The 12,072-nt window shown below is 37.3% G+C and overlaps 1 protein-coding gene across 18 annotated transcripts in view; it reads left to right on the top strand.

The window, feature by feature from the left end:
- Positions 1 to 299: 299 nt before the first annotated feature.
- ASPH (aspartate beta-hydroxylase) overlaps positions 300 to 12,072 on the top strand; it is a 196,527-nt gene continuing 184,754 nt past the window's right edge. For 8 of the 18 annotated variants that reach the window (XM_054692238.1, XM_054692239.1, XM_054692246.1 and 5 more), the window contains exon 1: positions 305 to 493. In XM_054692238.1, the coding sequence (XP_054548213.1) occupies positions 358 to 493 (136 nt within the window). In that variant the 5' untranslated portion in view covers positions 305 to 357. Of the gene's footprint in view, positions 494 to 10,490; positions 10,607 to 12,072 lie in introns of those variants that run through there. The other 10 variants (XM_054692234.1, XM_054692245.1, XM_054692241.1 and 7 more) reach the window with 4 other exon arrangements.

Raw genomic sequence — 12,072 nt, forward strand, 5'->3', positions numbered from 1 at the left:
CTCCTACACGCCCTTGCGATTGGCTCCCATCTACCGTCACTCAGCCTTCGCAGGGGCGGGGAGAGGGCGGGGCTCGGCCGGGAAGGGGCGTGGTCGAGGGGGCTGGCTGACCGCGCGCTCTCGCCTCGGGAGGGAATCGCTGGTCCGGCGCACGAGCGGGCTGGGCGCGCGCGGCACGCGCGCTGGTGGAAGTCTTCGGAGGCGCGGCGGGCGCTGCAGAAGCACAGGCGCTGTTGCGGGACCCCGGCCCGCGAACGCCGCAGTCCCCGCTGTCGTCAGCGCCCCCCGCGCCCCCCGCGTCCCCCGCGCCCTGTGCGAGCCCCCCACCCTTCTCCTGCCCGCCGGGCTGTGCTTGCGATGGCCCCACGCAAGAATGCCAAGGGCGGCGGTGGCAACAGCAGCAGCAGCGGCTCCGGCAGCGGCAGCCAGGGATCGGGCACCAGCGGCGGCAGCAGCAGCAGCAGCAGCAGCAGCAGCCCGGGGACCCGGAGAGGTCAGAGGCGCTCGGGGGCGGGGGCGGGGGACCGGGCCCGTGGTCCAGGGCCGGCCCTTGGGGGTGGGGCCGGGCGACTGGCGCGGTGCTTCATCTCCCAGGTCCCGCCGCGCTGCTCCTCCATCCTCGGCGTCGGGTTTTTGTGCTCCTGGCGGAGGCCGCGCTCGGTGGGCCTGGCGGGCAGGTTGGAGGGGCCGCGTGAATGGGACTCAGTGGTCTGGGTTGGTCAATGGGGTGCCCCTACCCGCTGATCCTTCACCTGCAGGGCGCATCAGAGATGGAGGTTATTGATGGGCTTTTGGCTTCCAGTGGAATTGAATATGGGAGTCAGAAAACCATTTACCTTTGCCTCGCAGAATTTTGGGAGTTTGAGTATGAGCCAAAGTCAGAGAAAATAAGTTCCTGCCAAACCCGCAGCTTTGAAGAGCAACTTAAAGAAGAAGAATCTATGGGAAGGGTGTTGGGGAGGAAATTAGGAGTGATTGGAATGTTTTTAGAAATTATTTAAAATATTTTGCTTTGGATATAGTTTTCTTAACTCGTGTGTGGTTACCTTTAAGGTATAACCATACCATAGAATCCTTGGCAGTTTTCTCTGTTATTTCCTTTGTCTTTTCTTTAAAAACCTATTGTATATTCACCTTTCTCCTCCATGTACTTACTCAGCAAAGAGAGGAAACAGATGTTTTAAATCTGTTTCGTCTCACATTTCAGTGGTTCTGGGTTCCTTTTATACTTTCTTTGACTCATATTCAGAATAGTAAAACTGCAATACACGTGTATTAAATATGAGCTGTAAACTTTCCTTTTTGAAATTTGTTTTCACTAGCTGAGATTAGATATATCAACATTTGTTTATATGTATCAAGAACATAAATCAGATAACTGTAATCATTCTTAAAAGAACTGTTTTCTTTGTAGCACTTAATATTGTTTGACATTGTCTTTGTTTTCATGTTGTTGTCTTTTTTGACCTACTCCCTTTTTTTCATCCCTATCTTCAGCTCTTCGAATGTTCTTGGCCTTTAATAGATGCTCAATAAATATTTGATTAGTGAATGAATTAATGTAAATTGTGAAAGTGGTTCAGTTAAAATCATCGCACAGATTACAGCCTAAGAACTAATATTTGAGTTGTGAATGGAATAAGATACAGGTTGAAGAGCAGAGCAAGCATGTTAATTCACCTTTGACATAAACTAAAACTTTGTGTTCCTTTCTTAGTTGTCCTTAAATGCTAGTCAGTTACTTATACAGGCAAAAAAATAAACTGTCTCAGAAAGCTGTGACTACACTTTTTAGTTTCTTAAGGAGAAGAGTCCTTGCGCCACTTATGCATCAGCAGAGAAGCTGTTGAAGAAGATTTAATGTTACTGTTTTAGAAAGTTTTCTGTAACTGTTTACAAGTGAAGCACATCTTTATTCCATTATATCCTTTGCAGTTCATGGATAGAACTGGTAGCATCTCAGGAACTCACTTTATGTGATCTGTTATTGGTAAGAATTAGTATTAGGAAACGTGTATTCAGCGACAGACCCAGTTTTAACAGGTAATGAATTTAGAAAATGTTATCACTTAAATTGAATATATTCTGACTTTCATATTCAGTCATTTTACAGCAGACTTTATCCATGTTTGGACAGATGCCTTTTAAGGGATCCTAAAGTACCTTAAAGCATGTAAGCCTTAATGCTTTACAATGATTTTATACATTGATTCCATAATTTTCATGAAGCCGATGTAGTGTGTAAAAGAGAATTGGTACAAGAAAAAAGTTGCTGTATCACCACAAAACCCCCCACATTTAATGATTTGGTATTGGAGTCTTGTCTGTTACATAATGAGTGTTCTTTTTTTGCAGGCATTTTTCTTTTTTCAGTAAACAGTGAGATTCTGACTATATGCCAGAAGGCACTGGAGATGGAACCTGAAGATTCTTTTAGTTCTAAACAGTTATATTGCAATGTGAAAGTGTGATTCTATTTATATTGTTTGCTTATAGCAGGCTATACCTGAAAAATAAGGGCAACTTCTCTTTTATTGCTCTCTTTTGGGAGGAATTGAGTTATAGAGATTAATTCCTAAACCATCCCCATCTGCAAGGAAAATCATAGAAGCTGAAGAATTTTAGCAACGCTAATTTTGTGAGGCCTCTTCCTTTCCCTTCTCTAATCTTAATACCTAGAAAGATTGTCTGCTTCATTAAAGGCTGTGTAGTTCTTGGAAACCCAACAAGTTACTGAAGGAACCAAGACTAGAATCCAGGTTTCCTGGTATTTTTTTCATTTTACCATCCTAGTAGACTTTTAGGTTCTCTAATTTGTAAGATTTTATGGAATTCTTGGAGTTATAGTTGATCTCTTAAATTTTCTTCTGCTTCTCTCTGTGGCATACTGTACCTAGTTAAGAAGAGTGTGCTCTTGTCTTAGCAACAATTACATTTCCTTTGACTGAAAATGTTTGAAACTACATTTGAAAATCTTAGTTTGAGGAGTACATGGGTTCACATAATAAGCTCTTGATGTGTGTAGAGAGTCTGAAATTAATGTGCTTTGCTCACATTAAACATGATTATTTCTTAAATTTTTGTGTAAGAATATATAGTAGTGGGGAAATGACACAATCTTCTGAAGCATGCAATTTAGGGGAAAGGTGATTATGTCCTCTTCTGTTTCTCTTGGTGGTCCTTTTGTTGAAAACTGATAACTGGATGCTGGAACTTTGGAGATCTTTAGCACACTTAGATTTTTTAAGTATTTGCTTTTCATTTAACTCTTCAACTTAAATTGAAACAATCAACTATATCATTTCCTACAGAACTCCTTTTTACTTTCTTAATTTCACTTTTTAATATATGAAAGAAACATGACTAACTTGAACATATTTAACTTGCACATAAAAATTGGACTTGCATGGTGAATTGGGGCCGGGAAACTGCTTTCAGATTTAGTGATTTGAGAAGGTTCATGATCTTCTTTTGGGCTTATTTAGTCTAGTGTACCTGAACAGGGATGTATAGTGCTTTTGCTTTAGTTTTTCCCATTTGTACACCATTCAGTTTTTCCCTGTAGCTTTAATATGCTACAAAGATGAAAATATCTGCTTATTTTGTCTGTCGTGCTGCTCCTTTACCCTTCACCGGTAGGTGTCACTGTGGAACATTTTTTTCCTCTAATTCGAATCTTCAGATTGTGTAACGCCAATTAGTTTTTAAATTTAATTAGTCCTGTATATACATACTCAAAACTATTGATGGGCAGCTACCTAAACTTTTGGCTGCTACTGTTTAATTTTCTGAAAGTCTCCAACAGCAGATGTTGAAATTTAGTAGTAAGAGTTTGTCTCTAGCCCCTTTATTTATTTAGGCTTATTATATTTAGAATTGAATGCCTTTGTATACGTTCTGTAAAACTTACATATTGGCAGGTCCTTGGGTATTTGATATTTATTAATCATTTAGAATCATTTTTTTTTCTTTCTACTGTCACTCTCTTAGACTACTTAGTAACTAAAGATACAACACATTGCTGATTGCATTCTGACTCCCTTGAATAAAGAAACCTTGCTGACATTCTTTTTAGCCGGAAACTATCAGGGCCTGTTGCTTAATCGCCATTAGTCACTCTAGGATAAAAGGATCGCGTGGCCATATTCCACAATAAGAACTGTTCTAAGATGTTTCTGAACACATTTTTAGGAGCCCAAATACGTTAACCTCATTTGAGTTTAGGAAGTGAAAGACCTGTATTTTAGTCTTAACTTAAAATCATGTCTCAGATTGCTGGAAGATGAAAAGCTTTCATTTTCAGCTAATTACCAACAGAGTAACTTAGAAAAAGGCTCCTTTGGGCTCTTCCACCCTATTTTTAGTTAGTATCCCAATTTTGACCCTGAGCTCTGTGGTCCCAATAGAATAAAATCTTTTTTTTTTTTTTTTTTTTTTCTCTCCAGAAAGTCAGTGGAGTTTGAAAGAGTCCGATGACCTGGATTCACATCCATTTAGGACTTATGGTACAGGTCACTCAAAATTTGTAAATCTGGGTGTCTTCAAATGGGAAGACTTATTTTCTCCTTTCCTTTCAGAATTGCGGTAGTCCTAAAAACTTGATTTTACTTGCTGTGTGATTCTCAGATGTTTTCATGAATATACTGTTAATAGAATATAAGGGTGTAGAGCTTAAGCAGGCCTTTGTATGCTTGAACTTTTTTGATGTTTTATCATGAAAAGCCATTTTCTGATATAATCTGTAGCATTTGTATTTTCAGTAAAATGGATATTGTAGAGGTAGTGTTTATCTGGGGGCCTAAGGCCATTTGCCGATCAACTTTCAAGTTGCTAATTTGCTCTTTAATTCCTCAGAGGTCTGTAACATTTTATCTTCTTACAGTGTAGGTAAATTTTAATCTTTTGATCTATTCCAGCACAAAGTTTTAATATTGTGAAATTATGCAACTTAGTTTGTGTCTTGGATACTTCTGTATCTCCCAAGTGGTTTGATTTTACTCCCTATCAAGATACAAAATTAAAAAAAAAAATTAACTTCCCTTTCTTAATATGTGTATGTGCATAGAACCCATCTGTTGATAGAATTTACCCCAATTTTGGGGGAAAGCCTTAATCATCTGTTGGGAAATAGGGGTGCTTATACTCTCAGATATTTTAGTATCTGTAACTCCGTGTTTGCTAGTATAGCATGCCTGAGTATAAGCCTGTGAGGGTTCACACATGTCTGGTCAGGTACTACAGTTCTGGTCATTGGTACTAGAGGACTACAGCTTAGGATGTTCATTTCTTTACCATATATTCTGGAGTATATTCTGGAATCCAGTGCTAACTTTTTTTCTAGTAGTGCTGTGAGCTGAGATATATATTTTTTTGGTTATTGTTATTTAATTTTTTTTTTTTATTCTCCTGAAATGAGGTTGCTTCAGCCATTTATTTGGTCTTCACTTGATACCTATTTTTCAGGGCATAGTCTTGATTTGGCTGATGAGGTTATTATCTTTTAATGGCAGATCACTGAGTATAATTTAGTTCTGATCAGATTGATGCCAGTTGAGAACAAATTTGCTGTAGATAAGCTGTAGACTCAAAAGAAATTTTGCTCTCACTTGGTCAATGAATATTTTTTAAAATTGTTACATAAGGTCTTTTGGAGGATCCACATGTGAGCTCCAGGTGGCTTACCTAGTCCTTCTGGCAGTACCTTGAGTGTCATCTGTGATAAATACTTTCTGCTCTAACATGGAAGAGGTTAGGGAATTAAGTGGGGCCAGTAGTGGTGGTGGAGGGGTGTCTAGTGATAGCAGTTCCCAGGGATAGCCCTTGGAGTGAAAATCACTGTTGCTGTACATGGAGAAATGCCAGCACTTCTCTCCCACGTGTGTACCTACAGATTTAACCCAGTGACTCATTCTGTATGGAAGCCAGCAAGCCTTAGTCTTCACTTTAACGTGAGAGAATATTGTTTGACCAAATAATCATATTCTGTAATAAGTTAGAATGTTGTGTAATGCCTTTTCTTGTATTTCATATAGTTTTGACAACTTTTCTGCAGGGCCTCATTGCTACTTTGTTGTTCTATTCTGTCTTTATCATTTCTGTTTTTTCCCTCGATTATGCCATTAGTAGTCATACTTTTCCTCCTTATTTTTCACACTCTGCTTTGCCAGTTCAATTTTTCTGTAATACTGAAAGCTTCTTTGTTCTTAGGGTCACATGTAAATTTTCTTTAGGGGCAGTTAAATTTTTTTTAACATGAAAATAAAAATCTGCATTGTAAATGGTAAAAAAATACTGGCATTTAACTTTTCTATACTTTGATGGAAATTCATTTGAATAAGATGGTTATCACTGAATTTTAGATATTTATAAATCATGATTTTTGCTATTTGGCAGAGCATCATCTGTCTAGCTTCTAGAATACAGATATTTCTGTGGCTATTCTTTATAGCAGTATCTAGTTGAGATATTACATATTTAAGACCTGTTGATATGTGTGTGTGTGTCTGTGTACACTGATGCTGTGAATACTCTTATACTCCTCACAGATAAAATAATAAAATGTTACCCAAGTTTTGTCTTCTTCATCTTCTGTGTTGTCCCCTCCCAACCGCTTTTTAAAAAAAATTATTTTTTTATTTATGCATACAAGAACTGGGGTGTAGGCCAGAGATGTGGGGGGGTGATAGTATTCACCTGAGACAGAGTGGGGAGCAGAACAGGCAGATCTACTGAAATACATTGCTGAGGGGAACAGGGGCGAGACAGGAGAAGTCTGCTATGTGGGTTATCTTCCTGGCCAGAGATTGAACTCAGGTGGTAGTGGCTGGTGATAGCTTGATAGGGCTGAGACTTTAACTCCTGGAACACCAGGGAGGTCCTCTTAGCCACTCTTATACATTTGTAATAATCATTTTCATGCATTTCTTTACAAATGTGTAACATATAGACACACAAATAACAGGTATAACACTATGTTGCATATTATATACTGTGTATCCATTCATGTAAGCTCTATTATTAAAAGCCAAATATACATGTAAGGTAATAAGGAAGTATATGTATCTAGATCCTTGCATATAGAAACATATGTGTATAAACTCATTTACCACTTGTTAAAAGTTTTTTGAATAGTTTTGTACTTGGCATAATAGTCTGACACATTCTATCAAAATCTGACTCTCTTTCCATGCATATGGTTTTTCATTGTATGAATGTGCCATTTTTTTGTTTAGCCATCCTGTTGTCGAAGACCGCTTAGTTTTATTTTATTTTTTTCAAATAATGCTGAATGATGCCCCGAACACTCCTGTATCTATTTATCTCCTTACGTGTAAGCATTTTTCCAGAGCATTTAGGATTGGAATTATTGGATTATAGCAATTTACACATACTAAACTTTACAACATAATGCCATTTTTTTAAGTCTCAAGTAGTTGTCTCAATTTTCACTTGCACCCACAGTGAATACAGCTCCTTTTGTGTTGAAACTACATTACCAATGGTAAGGTTTAATATTGGCACCTTTAGTGTATATGGAGTAGTGTTTTGTGGTTTAATCTTTCAGTTTCCTGATCACCAGTAAGCTTGCTAATGAGACTAGCCCATTGTGTTGCCTTTCCTGTGAATAGTCTTTTTATATAAATTTGCCCATTTTTTGGGTTTGTTTTGTAGTTTTAGTTTTGATGTGGAATTTCTATATCTTGAACCTTTTATTGATGATTTGTGTCGTAAAGAACTTCTCACGGTTTATGGTTATTCATGTCATTTTGTGTGGTCTAATCTGTTGAGCAGAATATTAAGATTCTAATGTATTTACGGAATTTTTCCATTTTCTACTTATGATTTGTGCTTTCTGAGTTTTATGTAAGACATTCTTCCTAATATAGAGACCATAAGACATTCTGTTTTTCTTAAATATCTTAAACTGCCTTTTCTCATTTAGTGTGGTATCTAACTCAACATATTTTAAAAGAATGACAATTTACCATGCTATTAATTGTATTTCTACACTAATATGCAGTATTACCTATTGTGCTTGAATGTTTTTTACTCCATGTGTATAGGAACATTACGTCACTGAGTTGCTGTCCATGGCATATTTAATAGGGCAAGCCCTTCTCAATAGTCTTTTCCACCATCACCCTGACTGTTTTGGAACATTTCCTCATCCATCTCTATACATTTTGAATCTGCTTATCAAGTAAGCATCATGAAAAACATTTCTGGATTTTGACTGGGACTGTATTTGTAGAACAATTTTGGGCAAATGTACATTTATAATGTCTTCACATATGTGACCTTAGAATAATTATTTTTAAAAATCTTCTGTTATTAAAATTTATTCTAAAAGTCATCCACTTCTTTTATTAGATTATCTGGGAACTTTATATTTATTTTTATTATTATTTTTTAATGATTGATTGATTGATTGATTGATTCATACAATAGCTGGGGTATAGGCCAGAGGTGCGGGAGGGTGAGATTATTCACCAGAAACAGAGTGGGGAGCAGAACAGGCAGACAGACCGAAAGCACTGCTGAGGGAAACATCGGGCAGGACAGGAGAGGTCTTCCACGCCATGCGGAAATCTCCCTGGCAGGCCAGGAATCAAACCTGCACTGCAGAGGCTACGGCTTCACAGCACTCTGCTTAACCTGCTGCGCCACCAGGGAGACCCCAGGAACTTTATTTTTAAAATAACATTTTATTATGAAAAATTTAAAGTATATGACCGAATTAAAAGAATTAGCTATGTCCCACCACCAAGATTTTACATTTTTTAGCATTTACTATATTTGTTTTACATCCTACCCAGCAATTAATCTTATTCTTTTATGCATGTTAGTGTAAGTTATAGATGTCAGTAAACCTCACTCCTACATATTTATGCATGCTGTCTTTAATTAGAGCTCAACCTTTGCTTATGGTTTTTCCCCACCCACCCTGAAATAGTGTTTTCATGGGATGAATAATATAAATCTTAGCATATTATTTTTGGAAAACTTATAAATGTCTACACTTGTGTAACCCAACAACCTACTAAGATAGAGAATATTTTCATCATCCATCATCCATTTCAAATTCCTTCTTTGTTATGACCTCTGCCAGCAGAGGCAACTGTAGTACTGAGTCTTCTCACTTTATATTGCTGTTGTCTGTTTTAGAACTTTATTTTGTAAGTACTTTTTTTGTGTGAGGCTTCTTTGACTCACCATTGAGGTTCACCCATGTTGCACATGTGAGTACCTTGTTCCTTCTTATTGCCAAGTAGTGCATTGTATGACCATAACAAAGTAGTTTATACATCCTTCCATTTGTAGATACTTGGGCTATTCCTGTTTTAGACTATTGTGAAGAAAATTCTATGAATATTGTAACATTGTTGAAGCTTACAAGGTAGTAGGTGTTTGTTTAGTTTTGTTAAAAAAAAAAGTCTGCCAAACTCTTTTTCAGAAGGGTTGTACAATATATTTTACACTCCCACTGACAGTGTGTGGGAATGCTAGTTCTACATCTGTACCAACATTTGGTGGTGTCAGTCTACTTAATTTTAGCCATTCTCACGGGTGTTCAGTGGCTTCTCATTGTAGTTTAAAATTTCATTTCCCTGATGACTAATGATGTCGTGCAATTTTTCTTGTGCTTATTGACCATGCACATTGCATTATCTAATTTTGTTACATTTCTGTTTAACTTTTTTGACTATTTTTAATGCCTTTGTGCCTTTTTGAGTCATAATTTTTATATCTTTTGATAGTTTTATCAGATATCAGAAGTGATATATGTAATATTGCAGATATTTCCTCAGTCTGTAACTTACCTTTATTTTCTTAATGGTATTTTTTGAATAGCAACTATTCAAAACTATATTTACCTTTTACAAAAGGTTTTGTTGTTTAAAGAATTTTTTTTTTGGCCTGAAACATTTTCTCACAGCACAAAGCTGTTCTGTATTCTACAGGTTTTATGGTTTTAATTGCTAGATACTAAGCTTTTTAAAGTTGTATCTATTTTTTAGATACAAAGAATGTTTGTGAAAAGTGAAAACTCTTTATAAAATACACTTGATATTCTAATATCTGTGAGAAGGTAAGCCATTTAATAATTGTAATTTGGTTGGACTGAGTTGGTATGTTAAACCTACTTTTCTCCTAAATGATGATAACTAGTACTGGGTATATTACCTTGTTTGAGATTTAACTTACTCTCTTCATGAGCAAAGCAATGCTTTTTTTCTGGAACTTTCAGAATTATTAGATTATTTCATGGATTTTTAGCTGCGTGGTATACTTAGTTATAACCAGTAAATACACTTGGATGCCTAGAAACAAAAACTCATGGACTTGGTGACTCATATGGAGGTACAGTAGATTTATATGCCAGACCTAGTCCAATGTTTTAATTATACTTTTGTTCTCTAAGCTCATAGAGGTAGGTCATTTTAAAGGTAAAATTACTGTATGTGAACTTGCAGAGTTCATTGTGTTTATTTTTTTTTCTTGTATTTGTGTTTAGTCCTTAAGCCAATTTTTGCAGTTCTCTTGTGATCAGTCAGACATTTAAGATGGATGAATAAAGACAAAGTAAGACTATTCACTGGCTTAAGTAAGTACTGATTTGGAATAAACCACATACATTTAAGATCTTTCCCCTCAATTTGCTTCTCAACAATAACTTTTCTTGTAGTCTTTCTGTGTGTTCTTAGTTGATGTTTACCCATGTTTTCAACTCCAGCTATTTATTCTTCAACTCCTTGAGTTAAATACCTTCCCACCTCCCATTGTGTAGAAATCAGGGACCTCTTCTAAGAGTTCAGTCTTCTTTTGCCTGATGGGTGGGGTTGACCTCCGAGTTGTTAGGCTGATTATCTCCCTAGTGGGTAGACAGGGCCTAGGACCTAGGATGGCAAAACAAACAAACAAAAAAAAAGTAAAAAAAAAAAGTTGCAAATCTTGTAGAGAGCTTGCTCTAATTTGGACCTGAAAGCATTCAAAAGCTGAGCTGGTGAGCTGGTAAAGATTATCTTTAATGTGTGGTTCAGGAAGCTCCCTGCTCCCCAATTTTTTTTTACATTGAGGAGGCATTTTAGTAGGGTGATGGGCAAGTAAAGATAAGACAGTATCCAGTTAGAATTTAAAATCTTGGCATTCACAGCTAATGTGGGCCTTTGGGTCTATAAGAGAAAATTAAAGGCTGGGAAAGAAGTCGTGGATCTCATTAAGGAACAGTTCCTTAGTGGACACCGCTTTCTCGGGGCCTTGAGTCATCTCTCATCTCTTCTCCCTGAGAATTCTTTTCCACCCCCTTCCACAGAATATACTCCTTTCTTTAATTCTTCTCATTTAAAGGGATCTTCCCCTTTCCATATACACCCTCCCCACACACTTGCAGACCCTCCTCCTCTGTCTAGTCTACCCAAGTAAATATTATAAATATTACAAGTAGAGGCTTCTTTTCTTCTCTTCTTCACGTCTGTCCAGCCTGAATCCAGCCTGAATCAGTAGAGATAATCTTAATCCAAATCTACTGAGGTTTTGTTTCTGTGCTTTATCGGCTCTATTTCCTCAGAATTGTTTCCTTGTCCTTGTTCTTACCTCATCCTACAAACTCTGTAGCTTTACCTGCTATCTCTTGTTGGCTCTGCAGTGCTCCTGATCTTTATAGACTTCAATTAACAGTGGTGACAGAGGGAAAAATGTGGCTGCCACTTAGGAGTCCTAACTGTGGTGTTCCTCAGCATCTGTAGTTAACTTTTTCTGATTGGGAAGATGTTTGAGCAGAAGTAGGCATTTTATTTTGTTCTGCATTTTTTGAAATTAGAAACGCTGCTTACTTTGCAAGACTCTGATTTTCCCCCCTCACTTTATTTTTAAGTATGACTCAAAAATAGGCTAAAATTATTTATGTAAATACCTAAGCATTGCTAAATTCTTCTTCCCTTTTTTTTTTTGTTTTTAGCTTTTGAAATTCTTTTGTAAGAATTGTAAATATTTCTTCCTTGACTTAAGACTGAACTTTGTCTATTTTGATTTAAAAAAAGAAAATATGATCTGAGCAATGCTTACATTTAT

Source organism: Talpa occidentalis, unplaced genomic scaffold (genome assembly GCF_014898055.3).
Source record: "Talpa occidentalis isolate TD23 unplaced genomic scaffold, MPIMG_talOcc4v2.1, whole genome shotgun sequence".
Taxonomy (NCBI): domain Eukaryota; kingdom Metazoa; phylum Chordata; class Mammalia; order Eulipotyphla; family Talpidae; genus Talpa; species Talpa occidentalis.